We start from the raw sequence: 14764 nt of genomic DNA on the forward strand, positions 1-14764 counted from the left end.
AGGGTTGGTTCACTGGGCCCACCTACGTCCCCTTCCCTCCAGCTGAAGCTAGAGGTACTCTGTCTTTCTCAGGCTTCTGCCAGTAACCCTGGAGCTCTCCCTGGGCCCTGCATCTTGTAGCTGTCCTTCCTTCTCAGCACAGCCCAGTTTCTCCTCAAGTCCACACCCTCCCCGTGATCCCTTAGACTGCAGGGAAGCTCAGAGCACACCCACTTGTGCCCGGGCACCGCTAGATTTGGCATTTCTCATGTGGACAGGACCTAAAGTCAGGCTCAAGGGGTTGAGGCCAGGAACCAAAAACCCTCAGGGGGTTATCCCCTGCCCAGTGGGAAAAATCCTAGGTCCCTCTCATCAGCCTCAAGCGAAGCCACTTACTCTGGAGAGGATTCTGGGGTCAGGTTGGACATCTCCTCTGGCGTGGGAACTGTGCACAGGAAAGGACAAAGGCAAGGCTGGTGAGTGCTGAAGGTTCGAGTCTCAGGACCATGCTTATTTTGTCCTCCACCCCACCCCCACTCAATGTGCTGTCCATGCTCTGGTGCTGAAACCCCATTGTGCTTCTCTAGGCCCCAGATGAGCAGAGGACCTGGCCCTAGCACAGCACAAGACCTGTAGGCTTCCTGACCACCCAATAGGCCTCGCTGAACATAGCTGCTGCCTAGAAGATGATAGAACAATTCTGGGACAAGAGGGTACAGGGCAGACTCGCAGGCCCGTGCTTGTGGAGAGGTCCACAGACCAGCCAGCTGTTGGCATGTTCCATCTGAGCAGTGCAGGATCCCCTATGCAGATTCCACCACCTTCCCAGCCCCACATCAGTGCTAACCTTGCAGTTTCCGGCGGTGGAAGCGAGGTGAGCCCAGGAAGCTGTTCTTGATGGAGTTGAGTCGTGTCCGCCAGGGCACTCCTCCAACACTAGGGCTGGATGGTGGTGTGGGGTTGGGTGTGCCAGCTGGGCTCTCCTTTGGCGTGTGGACAGGCGTCCCTTTGGGGGTAGGAAGGGGACTACCCCTTGGTGAGGGGTGAGGGGTCACCTGTATGGTGGGGACAGATTTGGTGTTTGGTTCAGTCCCAGTTGGCAGGAGCCGGGCAGGAGCCGGCAGGGTGGGTGGCCCAGGGGACAGGGCCAGTGCAGTGCCAGGGCTGGCTCCAGGAGGCGGGGTCTGGGTGCAGGCTGGGAGCGGGTTGGACTTGGTGCCCTGCAGCGGCTTGTCTGTCAGCTTGGCCTTGCACGGCAAGGTCTGAGTCTTGGGGTTGGGCCGCAGGGCGGCCTGTGGAGAGAGGATGTGTCCTGGCCGAGAGGTGCTCCGACAAGCTTCAGGCTCCGAGGAGGTGGCCAGGGGGCAAGCCACATAGGGGAGCTCAGGGGGCAGAGGGGGCAGGACAAACTTCCTAACAGGCTACAGTGACGCAGAGTGACGTGAGGAGGGGTGGCCGCGAAGTGGAGCCCATGCCCACCCACCCACATGCACACATAGCAACCAGGATCAGCAATAGCATTCAAGCAGGAAACCCAAGCAGGACCAAAGGGAGGGGACAGACAAGGGGAAGGTTTGCCACAAAAAATAAAAAATAAAACCAAAACAACAATAAAAACAAGTGACATACAAGAAAACGGACAACACAAAACAAAAGAACATGCAGTTAGCCAGAGCCCAGCAGCAGAGCAGCAGCCAGGAGGGCGCCCACAAAGGAGCTCTGTGTGCAAGGCAGACAGGGCGCTTTTTCCCAGCCTGGAGGCCCAGCTCCCCACCCCCGGGTAGTCTAACTGTGATCCCTTTTCATTTCCTGAGGCTAGCTCTGAAACCTAAGGCTTAGGAGGGGTAGTCACTCACCCGAGGACTGCTGAGTGGACTTGTAGAAAGGCCTGAGGAGGCACCACTGATGGATCGAGATCTGGGGGAACAAAGCAGAGCGTCTGTCAGGTCAGCAGCAGAGGGCTCCCGGCTCCTGTCTCCTAGTTGGCCTTTGCAGACAGCCTGGGGTCCTGACCCAGAGCTTCAAGGCTTCTACCATGCCAAGGAAGGTCTCTGGAGGCACAGCTGTATCCAGGGCCATCCTACTGGCCTTGGCTGTCACCACCCAGTATGTATCCAGGGTCCCTGGGGCTCCTCCACACACAGAGGAGCCACCCACCATCGACCCCAGACAAGGCACAGGAAAAGGTAATAAGTGACTCTCAACAAAAGTCCACCGACACTGTGGACAGAGATGGAAGGACACGCTATGAGGGACTCCCGTGAACTAGATCCAGCCTCATGCATTGCAGGAGCCTGACACCCAAGTCCAGCCTCTCCAGGGCTGCACTGTACAGCATTCAGTATATGATTCACTACGTGGGACTTGCCCAGGCCTTTCACATCCACAGATACCTACAAGAGAAGCCCAGGGCCAGCCCAGAGCCTTCATCTTCACCCTCTATTGCCCCACTGGGCTGAAGACTTAGTCTGCAAGTGTCAGGGAGCAGGTATTAGCCCTATGTGTCTGTTATAACATGATGAACAGCTAGCTGCCCTGCAGGTCAGAGACAAGGCCTTCCATCTAGCTCACCATGAGAATGGACACAAAAACACAGGTTCACCCTGGCTGTGGGACCTGCCATCTTTGGTAGGGGAGAAGTGGGGTAGGGTGCAGCCATAGGAGCAAAGAGGACGAAAGAGCATCAGACCAGCTTGCACTGCCCGGCCTGCCCACCACTAACCAGACGACACACAGTGGGTTTCTGGTTCCCACCTATGCAACACCAAATCTCTGTTGGTTCCTTGCCAGCTCCTAGAGCACCTGTAAACAGAGCCCTGTGTCCATGACTTCCAGGTGTCTCCACTTACTGCTAAAGGAGCCTGAGGAACAATGGAGACCCGTGGCCAGGGCAGCATGCCTTAGTCAGGGTGGTACCAGGGCTCCCCACTGGAACAAAGGTCCAGGTGTACAGCTAGGAGTCAGTCCCTGGGAAGATGGAGATGGGAATGGAGACACCAGGAGGCAGGGGAGAGGGGACACAGCCACAAGCAGTGAGGCCTAGCCTAGGCCTTCGATCCCACCATGCCAGACAGGAACACATTGCTGGGCACAAGGGAAGAAGAAGGGAAGCTAAGACTTAGGCATGGGAACCACATCAACCTCTTTTCCATCTAGCAATGCTAGAATTAAGCTGCAATTTGTCCAAAGTAGGAAAGATGGCTCCAGCCCTGAGGGAAGTCAAGTAGGCAAGAGGCAAGCAGGAAGGGGCCCAGGCAGGTACAGGGGCAATATGCAGCTCAACAGGGATGTGGCCCAGCCAATCCGCAGCACAAGTGGGCAGCAGCTGTTACTGGCCTGCTGCCACCTGCCAGGGGCATAGGACACTTAGCTACTTCATCTAAACTGGCCAGCCCTTGTGGGAATAACACCCAAGGCCATCTGGATAAAAGAGTGGCAGGGGGTGGCAGGTCTGCAACCATAGGGCAGGAGGATGCAGGATGCAGGGCGGTACCCGTTCTGGGCCTATGCAAGCCTTGAGTATGTGGACCTCTGGCTTGGGCTGGCCGTGGGCCTTGCCCCAGCAATCCCACCCCTCCTTGCATCCTTATAGCTGCTCAGGCCAGGCTCTTCCCCTGGCCTGCTAGATAGTTCCATTCCCAGAAAGGAGAGGTGGGAGTGTCAGTAAGCCCTGCCTCAAGGCCCGCGTCTGTCTGCCCGGCTGAAGCAGGAGCCCTGCATCTAGGGCTGGGAGGACGGATTGGATGGGCAGGGTGTATACCTGTCTTCTTTGCTGAATTGGGGATGGGCTTCAGCGATATCCAGGCTTTTACTGAACACTGCTTTACTACAGCAGGAACAAAGCGAGAAAACAGAGTTACTGGCCGGCCACACGCACGCAAGTCAGCTGCTGGGCCATGTGCTCCTTGGCCACACCAAGCAAGCCCTCCAAGCATGGCCCACCAACCCCAGGCCAGGGTACAGAGAGGAAGAGAGAGGAAGGGGACAGAGCCACAGCACAGCCTGCCTGCCCTGGGTGGCCTTCCAGGTAGGGAGGTAGCCAAGCTTAGAGATGTCTAGACTCACCACCAGCCACGGGATCCCTTGTCCCCACCAGTGGTCCCATCAGAGCCCAGTGTCAAGTGGCAAAACCAGAGCAGAAGCAGGCTAGATGTGCCAGGACAAAGGGCCTTCCAGATTCCCTTGGAGACAGACACTATCCCACAGACTGCACACACAGTCCTGCAGCACACAGGCCTGGAAGCTGTATTAGAAGCCAGGAAGCTCAGAGCTGAGCATTGACCCTTAGCTACCCTTTGGGGTTCAAGAGAGGCCAAGGAAAGGCAACCACCTCTTGAGTACATGTGTACATTAGAGCTACTGGGAGAGTCCTGCTGAGGTGAAGCATAGCCACAAGAGGCAGAATCCAGGAAAAGGGTCAGGTAAGAATATGGCCAAGAGGGACCCTTGCTGTCCCATCTTGTTGCCAGAAGCCAAGGGATTGTGAGCCATGGCTGGCTAGAAAGTTGGAAGAAGTTTCTCAAGGAGTGAAACTCTGAGGTTGGAACATGAGCTAGCCTAGCTCCATGGGGAGGACCTAGTAGGTCTGAGATACCAGCACACTAAAGTCACAGCAGAGGAAGTGCTATCTTGATGACTACTTAGCCATAGCATGGTTCCCAGTTCCTGACAAATTCAGGGGCTTGGCCTGCTTCGGCACCCAAGCTCCCAGCAGAAAGAATGGGCAGCAGGTGCTTCATGCAGAGTACAATGCTGACTCTGCTGGCAAGGCCGACCTGTGGGATCTCCCAGCTCAGGCCTGCTGACAGATGACCAAGACCCCTGCCTGTTAGGGAGCACCACTCAGCCACGGCCAGGCTTTGCAGGCTCTAAGTCCCCTTCTACTTAGCACTCTCCTGAACTGCACATCCTGCCCACAGTACTGCTACTGGATACCTGGAGATGCCCAAGCACCAGGGAGGGACGAGCTTGCTGGGCAGGGGTCTCTGAACACAGCTGCACCACATCACAGACCAGCTCAACCAAGACCAGAGCAGCCAGGCACAGCTCAGCCCAGCCCAGTGCAGTCCAGCCCACTTCAGCTCAGGCCAGTTCACTTTGGTCCAGTGCAGTCTAGTATAGCTCAGTTCTGCCTGAGTCAACCCAGCCCGGGACAGCCCAGTTTATAAAGTCCAGGCCAGACTAGCTCAGTCCAGGCAAGCTCAGCACAGACTGGTTCATTCCAGTCTAATGCAGCTAGATAAGTAGAGCTAGCCCAGATAAGACCATCCAGTCCAGTTTAATTTAGGACAGTCCAGCCAGACCACACAAGAATAGTTCAGGCCAGCCCAGTCTAGGTTAATCCTGGCCAGTACAACTCATTCTAGTCCATCCTAGCTCACCCCAGTCCACTTCTGTTCTGTCCAGCCAGTGCAGTTCAATACAACTAGTCATGTCCAGCCAACCCCAAGTCAGTTAAGTACTGACCGGCGTAGCCTAACCCAATCCAGCCCAGTCCCCTCCCCCACAGCCCAGCTCAATCAGCTCAGTCCAGTGCAGCCCAGCTCAGCCCATGCAGCCAGCCAGCATGCTTAGCACAGTGAACTCCAGCCCAGTCCAGTGGCCTCAGTCCAGATCCCAGGGATAGTGGGCAGAGACAAGCAAGGCCAGACTAAGGGTAGTAGGCTAAGAACCTGATGCTGCCCTGGCCCGGGCAACAGACGGGAGGCTTGAGCCCCCAGGGCAGGCATTATACCTCTGGCCATGCTGGGCCATCTCAATGGCTCTCCGTGCAGGCACTGGGGAGCCACCATCTGTCACACTGAGCACTTCCATGGACTTGCGCTCAGGTCGCCGCTTGCCATGCCGGTTCAGCATCGGGGAATCCACGCGCTTCCGGGGAGGGTCTGTATGAAGACTGGGGTCAGAATGGGTCAGGAGACAGAAACAGCGGGGATGGGGTAGGGTGGAAGCTTTGTACCTATCTCATTCCTGGGGGGCAGGTCCTCATCTTCATGGCTGGGATACCGTTCTTTCCGATCCAGGAGGAGGAAATAAATCATCTTTTCCTGATTCTCCCTGCAGCAGGTGAGAGGTGCCAAGAATGGATATATGCTGACATGGGGGGTATGACAATGGTTTTCCAGGGACTCTACTCTGGCCACCTACCTTGGAGGATCCACAGGGACAAACAAGGATGCCCTCTAGGGCAGCTAGACCTTGGGACATGGAGCCCAGTGACTAAAGCACCCCTACCCCACCCCAACATACTCCTCAGATAGCAGGTCCTGCAGCAGCTTGTTGCGGTCTCGGAAGCAGCCCAGTGAGTGCATGCTATCCAGCACATCAGGGTCAATGTCTTCCAGGCTGGGCAGTGAGCGGATCTGCACCTTCCGTGGGATGGGCTGTTCTGGCTCTGGCTCATTCTTGCCACCTCTGTGGATGACAGGGTACCCAGTAGCAGTTACTCATTTCAGCCTAACCTGAAACCATTCCACCCACCCTGAGGTGGCTAGGAGGGTGACGATCCACCCTTACATTAGCCCAAGTCCTGATGCTGTCCCTGCACCCTGCACCCTGCCCTGCAAACCTCCTGCATCCTACAACAGCCGCTCAGGGAGGTGGAGAGTGAGGCTAGGGCAGCCCAGAGCTGGCTGGCACCCTCCCCCCTTCCTAGCAGGCCCTGCAGGCCACAGCAACAGGCAAAGCAGGCGTTAGTGGGCAGAGAAGCTACTTACATATACCATATGTGTTTCTGAATGTGCTCTAGCTACAAGGAAAGAGAAACAGGGGGTTAGTACCAGGGGGAGCCCACGTTAGGGGTAGGGGCCAGAGTGGGAGAAGAGGAGAAGGCAGGGCAGGGGCTGTATTCTCAGAGGCCCAGGCCAGCACCCCTACTCCTGCCCATACCCCAGATGCAGAGGAAATGAAGCCAGGGAAGGAGAGGCTGGGGGACAGGGGTCCACGGAAAAGAGGCAAGGAAGTGAGCAGCACCTGGGGCACCTGTCCTGCCTGGCTGGACCCTCCCAGATCAGAGGGCACTGTGTGAGGAACCAGTCCAGGAAGCAAGGCCAGGCGGTTGGGTGGGGCTGGGTGCAGGTGCGGGCAGGAGGCTGGGGTAGCCCATTACACTTTTCTCTCCATCCTGACTCAGAGATAGGGCCCAACTTGCTTTGTGGGAGAGAGCAGATGATATCTCTTCTAGAAAGGGCCAGCCCACCAGGCATCTTGTTTCTTTTACATGGGCAGATGCTGTGTGGCGCAAAACAAGCTGCTGGGGCTTCCCTCACACCTTTGCCTACCCCATAGCTGATGGAGTTGTGAAACTCACATTGCCAGGAGGCATACTGCAAGGATGTCAGAGGGGCAAGATGGCAGCCAAGAAGGGCAAACCCTCCAGGGCTCATCTGAACCAACCACTCATAGTCTCAGGGCTGCTACCTACTATACTTGTGCCCCTAAGATTTAGGCACAGGGCCCCTATGCCTGAGCATACACACAATTATGTACAGATCACACACACACACACACACACACACACGTAGCCACATAACACACTATGCACATAACTGCATCTATATACTGCTGTGGGTAGGTGAGACGTACCTAAGGACTCACTCTACACACAGCCGAGGGCATGCTTTCCAAGCTAAGCATATACTATTCCTCACAACAGCTGGCCACAGCCCCTGACACACACACAAATACATACATAGGTAACACACATGTGCACTCACCATCCGTGCAGTTGTGCATATTTTTCCCACAGTTGGGTACAAACTCCACACATACCTGGGTACACATGGTAGCATACACAGACCCACACTTGAGCTCACACATCTGGTACAACACAGACTCACATTGATATATGTGCAGTGTGCCTGCGGCACACACTCAGACCCAGGTAGGAAGCCCCACCCTTAGGAACATTTTCTCCCTAAAGTGCCCAGTAACAAGTGCCAGAGATGAAGCTTAGGATTCCAGCAGTACAGGATTGTCCGAGGAAGAGGTCCAAGAGATGGTGTGCAGGGACAAGAAGAATGCACAAGGGCCTGGCCTCCCATGGGCACTCCAGTTCTGAACAGAGCAGAGGGGTAGACAGGACGCACCGTGAGACGCCGAGCTGCGTCCACCTCAATCATGCCGCGCAGGAGACTCTGGCAGTCGGGTGGGATGAAGTGTGGCATGTGGAACACACCGCGCTTGACCTTCTCCAGCAGCTGCCGCAGGTTGTCATCATCGAAGGGCAGAGCCCCCTGTGGGTAGGCAGGCAGGACAGCACTCATCGTGGGGAGTGGCATAAGAGGAGGGAAGGGGAGTGCATGTGGGGAAACAGAAATGGAACAAAAAGGTGAGGCGGGTGGGGCTCACCACCAGCAAGGCGAACAGGATCACACCACAGCTCCACACATCTGCCTTGCGGCCATCATACTTCTCGCCCTGTGGGAGGAGGGCAATGCCGGATGTTGGCAGTGTGAAGGGTAGGGGTAGCTAGTGGGGGAGTGGGTCTGAGGGAAGGCAGCTGAGCAGTGTCTAGCCCAGCGGTAGCAGGATGAGGGGCCCTTCAACCACAGCGACACCAGTGGCTGCTTACCCGAATCACTTCCGGACAGGCATAATGTGGAGATCTAAAGGAAAAACAGAAGGTCAGGAGGCAGGAGGCCAGGGCACACAGCCCAGACCCTTATACCCTCCCTAGGCCTTCTTCACATGAGCTCTGCCCTAGGAAGCCTACATGTGAGGTCCACAGGACATGGCTGGGCTGGCTCCAGGAGGCTGAATGGCTTTGAGACCAAGTTCTCCCAACCTAAATGTCCTGTATGTCCTGATAGGGGATGGAGCTCTGGAGCCTGGGGACTGCTCTGCTTAGACCTGGCTAATCTATCTAGACCCAGGAGAGAAGGCTCAGTGAAACTGTCCCCTGGCTCCCAGCACTGAAACAAGATGTTTGTGTCTGACAAGCTTACTATATAAGGACAAGGGCCCTGCCTTCTGCCTTCAGCCCAGCTCTAGTGCTGTGAGACCAAGGACCTGAGCTTCCCATCAGAATGTCCTATAGCTCTTCAGCCACAGGCCACCAGCCTCAAAGCTTGTCCAATCTGGGTAGAAGTGGCTGTGGTATCTACCCCCAGGGCCATGTCGTGGGCCTGTAGGACACCACTCACTCACCCACAGCTGGTCTCCAGCAGGCTGTCTCCCACCTGCAGGGATGCCATGCCAAAGTCTGCAATACGGATGTTGTTCCTCTCATCTAGCAGCAGGTTCTCTGGCTTCAAGTCTCTATGGCTGGGGAGTAAGGGCCAGATGAGCCTAAATGCCGCCTGCGCCCACTTCCTATCTCCCACACTTTGATGAAGACTGTTCCCCCTTTCAGACTCCTATTAGTGGGGCAGGCCTGGGACAATCTAAGCGCACATCATAAAGGCAGCTAACACTAAGTAGTCTTTCTGGCCTTGGTGATAGGGATGCTGTGTCCTCCTGTCCTTGACAAGGACGAAGCCTGAGTGGGCTCCTGGTTGCCTTTCAAGGCCTAGACAAAACCCATAAGAAGCCCACCGCCCTTGAGATGCAGGCCTGACCCAGCCCAGCCTGGCTCGCACCATATGGAGTGGCTGTGACAAAAGTCCAGTGCAGAGATGATCTGCCGGAAGAACTTGCGGGCCTCCTTGGGGGTCAGCCGGCCCTTCTTCACCAGGTAGTCAAACAGCTCTCCCCCGGATACATGTTCTAGCACCAGGTATCTGTGGATGGGGCAGGGGGACATTAGTGCCAGCATCATGACCTGCCCTCCTGCTGCCTCATGCAGAGAAGCCTCATGCAGAGCCCATGCTATGGCCCTAGCGGCTCTCACACCAGGCAGCTAGGTCCCAGTGAAGATCATATGGACCCCCTGTAGCTGGGCATTGGGTCAGGAAACCAGAGAACAGAGTGAGGCTGATCCAGCAGGGCCTGCCAGTTCCTTCCTGCCCAGGTTTATATCAGCCGCTTGGGGTCTTTGCTATACAGCAGAACCAGAGGGAACTGGTTTCTAGGGGAAAGTGCAGGTAACTTAGGGGGATTACTCTCAGTCTCCTGGGATCTCAGCTGTATAACAGGACTAAAGAGGTAACCAAGAGGATACATGGACTACAGTATGATGAACTCAGACTGAGCAAACTCTCGATATAGGTAAGGCCTTTGAGATAAAGAACAAAGGGCAGCTAGTGACATAGTTGGGAGCCATCTCATTTGGTGACAGGGATCAGCTATACTAGACAGGAATCTAGGATGGGTGGGAACCTGCTGACAGCAGTAAGTGATTAAGCCCAGTGAGATAGCCTTGTGGGATCTAGTAAGTTAGGGAGTCAAGGCAGATCCTACAGAGGAATCACACTGGGCCCAACACTGGGGCACACAGCGGGAGAGGCTAGCACTGCCTCAGTGGAGCCCCTCCCCAGTTCCCTTCTGACCATCATGGAGGCCCAGGATTATCAACTGTCCAGTCCCCAGGCTTATGGAGGCTGGTGACCCACTCATTGATCCCCATTCCCACCACATATCCTCAGCTCTCAAAAGAGCAAAAACCAACTCTTCCTTCAAGCTGTTTCCTGTCAGATATGGTCAGTAACTAAGCCAGACCCACCCTCTAGGCAGTGCCCAAGCTACCTTACTCAAAGCCCTACTCCCTGGCCTCCTAATGGCCCCAGAAAGCCATAGATCTATCCTCTTCCCAGATGGTCTCACTGAGCCTGGGCCTTATTGGACAGAGGGAGTTGAGAGACTGATGTAGTCCCACAAAGGACTTCTCAGAGGAGACAGAATTAGGAGGGAACAAGAACTACTGGCCCCCGACTCCAGATCTTCCTCCAGAGAAGCCCTCTACTTATTGGCCAAGAGTTAACAGCCTGGAGACCCTCAGGAACACTGGCCACAGGTCTATAAGGAACCTTCGGCCACTGTGGTCAGGGTTGAGAGCCCCTCAGCGGGATGGCAACACTAACACAGCCTCTGCATCCCGCCCCACCCCCCAGCCTCCCCCACTCTCCAGGCCCAGCAATACCTACAAATATTTTTTGTTTTCATAGACGTCATGCAGCTTCAGGACATGTGGGTGCTCGATGAGCTTCAAGATGGCAATCTCACGCTCCACCTGCAGAGAAGCCACATCACTGCCCGCAGCCAACCCCAGCCACTCAGACAGGCCTTGCATAGGCTGCTCGTGTTGTCTCCTGTGGTTGTGACACTGCATTTGGGGCTGAGCTGCATAGAAGGGATAGCTGCAGCTTGGACCTTACTATCCCAAGAGGCCGGAGAAGAGCCGATGCCAAGACAAATGCTTTTGGGCAGGGGTTCTGCATCAGTTGGCAGTAGGGACCAGGACAGAGCTGGAGGTGAGTGTGCCTGCTGCTGTGTGTATATGTGTAGGGGCTGCATGTGCATGCATGTGCAGGGTGTGCAACTGTGTGACATGCCCTGTGCAAGAACACAGGCGCATCTACAGGCTACAGGCTATCGCCATTCTTGAAAGAAAATATAGAGGCTGATCTAGTGTCCCCCACCCCCAGGTCTGTTTCTGAGTTTAAGTCTAGAACTTCAATGAGCATAGCTTTGCCCATAGCCACCTTGGCCCCACAGGTACTGGCAAGGAGAAGCCACTACTCTGTGGTAGGAACTAACTGTTCATAGGTCTCTCTGTCCCCAAAGCCCCAAATCTATAGATCTACCCTCTTCTCAGATAGTCTCACTGAGCCTGGGCCTTATTGGGCAGTGGGAGTTGAGAGACTAATGTAGTCGCACAGAGAGACTACTTAGTAGGGGACAGAATTAGGAGGGCACAAGTACTTCCTCCAGAAAATCCTTCCATTCATTGGCCCATATGTCACCCCCCATATGGTCCCATGAATAAAATGTCCACAGTACTAAAACCCTGCCCTGCATCTCAGGGACACTGTACCCCATGGAATATATCTAGCTAATCTGTCTCCAGATCAAAACTGGTCAATCCACCAGTACCAAAAGTTTTCCACTTCACCCAAGCAGTTCTCTTCCCTTACAATTGCCACCCACTTAAGTCTAAGGCTTGTCTATGTCAGGAGCCTAGCCAACCCTCTTCAGGGCAGTCTGGTCCTGACAAGAGGGGTCTCAGAGGTCGGGGGTACTTCCTCATTCTAATCAGAGAACTGGGAACCAGTCAGATGCTCCAGCATGTTAGCCCCAGTTACACCACTGTCCACTGAGGGCCTGTTCTCCAGGCTCACAGGGTCAAGGCACATGGAACTGTTCCTGAGGATGGACTCTCCCAGGAGCCACACTGGTATTGCTCCGTCAGGAATAGACAGGACTCCATGGGTTCAGCTGAAGCTGGTGTTAGAGGTAGGACAGAGGCCATCCAAGTTGGTCCCAGATACCTAGATCCCTCCCTCCAGTTGGCAACCCTTGTAACCTCAGCCCACGCCTCACCTTCATCAGCACCGACTCACTGAGCTTCTCACGGTTGACGATTTTGATGGCAACCTTCTGGCAAGTGACACAGTGGATTCCCAGCTTCACCAAGCCTGTAGGAGAGAGGCCAGATTCATTCCCAGCACTACATCATGCCCACCTGTGGTGGTCTGACCCCTATGGAATCAGGCGTTTGAATGTGTGGCCCATGGGGAGTCATACTATTAAAAAGTGTGGCCTTGGTGAAGGAAGCGTGTCACTGTGGAGGTGGGTTTTAAGGTCTCCTCCAATGTTTAGGTTCCTCCAAGTGTGGAAGAGAGCCTCCTCCTGCTACCAGCAGGAGACAGACTTCTGGTTGCCTTCGGATCAAGATGTAGAACTCTCAGCTCCTCCAGCACCATGTCTGCCTCCATGCTGCCATGCTTCCCGCCATGATGATAATGGACTAAACCTCTGCAACTGTAATCCAGCCTCAATTTAATGTTTGCCTTTATAAGAGTTGTCTTAGTCATTTTGTCTCTTCACAGAAATAAAACCCCAAGGTACCACCCTAGATAGCAGGGACCTCATCCTCACTTGGGAGCTCTGTATCTTGATTTGCAATTCCCAACCTGTTCAGACCCTGGCCATGACCACCCTGCTCGCTGATCAGATGGCTCCCTGGAAGAGTGACTTGCTGCACCAAAACCAGATCCCTCCTGACACCTCAGGCCTTCATAGCCCCTTGCCCCTCTCCCAGGTCACCAGAGCCCTTCCTCTAAGCCAAGCACATCCCCAGTTGAAGAGGCAACATGCTCTTGGTCCAGAGCCACTCTGTCCTCCAACACAATCTTACTCAAGACCCTTCAGCTACAGACCTCTGCAGGAGTTGTATTCTGTGCCCCAGTACCCTCTCATTCCCAGATCCTGGAATGCTCCACATGGAGGAGTCTAGCTTGAGGCTGGTGTCTGAAGCTGGAGGAGGCTCCAGTGTCCAGCATGAAACATATGGGTGCTAGGCAGGCTGGAGGAAGTAGCACGGGTCTTCTCTGGGATCCATGACGACCAGTGGGAAGCAAAGCTAGACCGAGATCACCAGCCATGAGGCAGAGACTGCTCTTTCCCACTCAGGGTGGGGCCAGATATTGTCCCAGCAGAATGAGGCACAACAGAAGACATGAGAACATTGCAAGGCAAAATCAGTGGGAAGGTAGAGCAGGGCTAAAAGAAGCATTTCCAACATGGGATGTTCTCTCCCTCCTCCACAAAAGATCCATTCACCAACCAAGTCACAGGGATACTGCAGCTCGAGAAGAAAGCACATACATGCATGCACATACTCACACACACAAACATACACAGACATATGTGTGTGTGCATGTGCACATGACAGTACTATATGAATTGACCAAAAGATGAACACAAAGAAGACAAATGTGTGGAAAGACAGTTTACATTTTGATTAAGATCACAACAGCGATGTGGTTTCAGAATCCAGTTGGAGTTGGGACCAAGGTACTAAGTGCAAAGCTGAGTTTTCATGATGGAAGAAAGTCCAGGCTGCCTGCCATGTATGAGCCCCAGCTGAGAGCTAGCCACGGTGGGGCATCTTACTAGGGAAGCAACCTCTGAGGCCTGGCACAGGCTCTGGTACCTCTCACTGGCTGTCTTTGATGCAGCATGAATGTTCGTGATTCCTGCTCAGATCAGGAGAAAGACTACTACACAGGAGGGCAAGGGCTCTGGTAATGTACTATCCATAATCCAGTAACCACATGGGTTGTGGCATTGTCCAAGGCACCAAGACACGAGTTCACCTGCACTTGCTCAGAAGGTTCATAAGAGTTGGTGAAACCATCCAGTTCATGAAATGAGACTGTAGGTACAAAAGAATTGGGGAAGGACAGAATGACAAGTGATAAAAGCCTCTGGCCCAGGAGCTCCTACACACCTATAAGACCCAGTTACATAAGGATAAGGCCACAAAGGCAAAGCAGGACATGAGAGCACCCAGAAACAATGTGTCCCCTCGGAAGACAGCAGAGAGCAATGACCCAGGTTCTTCCCAAGGATGGCATAAGAACGGGGCTGGCAGGAGGAAGAAGCACGGTGAGCATCCTCCAATGCGTTCCAGGCAGGTAGGCCCAGCCTTTTATCTGACTGTATCTCAGCTGGTGAGGACAAGGAACATTGGAGTTCCTTGGCAGGAACATGAAGAGTTCCATATGTCAGCATATGGAACAGTTCAGCAGACAAGCATACCTAGTAGCCATTAAACCAACAGGGCAGCCAAACCACGAGCTGCTTATTGACTGCCCTTCCAGGACATGCTGGGCCCTGGCGGAGATGGGACATGCCTCATGTCCTCTCTCTTATGTTCACACTGTAGGCATACTCACCCGTATAT

General features: G+C 54.5%; 1 protein-coding gene across 7 annotated transcripts in view; it reads right to left on the reverse strand.

The window, feature by feature from the left end:
* Positions 1-14764, reverse strand: part of Brsk2 (BR serine/threonine kinase 2) — a 50948-nt gene that overhangs the window by 8648 nt on the left and 27536 nt on the right. For 5 of the 7 annotated variants that reach the window (XM_052195112.1, XM_052195103.1, XM_052195067.1 and 2 more), the window contains exons 2-15: positions 12397-12491; positions 11001-11086; positions 9558-9698; positions 9127-9243; positions 8552-8585; positions 8329-8397; positions 8067-8213; positions 6696-6727; positions 6229-6393; positions 5939-6036; positions 5714-5864; positions 1836-1896; positions 827-1034; positions 376-424 (exon numbers count right to left, since the gene is read on the reverse strand). In XM_052195112.1, the coding sequence (XP_052051072.1) occupies positions 376-424; positions 827-1034; positions 1836-1896; positions 5714-5864; positions 5939-6036; positions 6229-6393; positions 6696-6727; positions 8067-8213; positions 8329-8397; positions 8552-8585; positions 9127-9243; positions 9558-9698; positions 11001-11086; positions 12397-12491 (1453 nt within the window). Of the gene's footprint in view, positions 1-375; positions 425-826; positions 1035-1835; positions 1897-3739; positions 3806-5713; positions 5865-5938; positions 6037-6228; positions 6394-6695; positions 6728-8066; positions 8214-8328; positions 8398-8551; positions 8586-9126; positions 9244-9557; positions 9699-11000; positions 11087-12396; positions 12492-14764 lie in introns of all 7 variants that reach the window. The other 2 variants (XM_052195094.1, XM_052195076.1) reach the window with 1 other exon arrangement.

Source organism: Apodemus sylvaticus, chromosome 1 (genome assembly GCF_947179515.1).
Source record: "Apodemus sylvaticus chromosome 1, mApoSyl1.1, whole genome shotgun sequence".
Classification (NCBI taxonomy): domain Eukaryota; kingdom Metazoa; phylum Chordata; class Mammalia; order Rodentia; family Muridae; genus Apodemus; species Apodemus sylvaticus.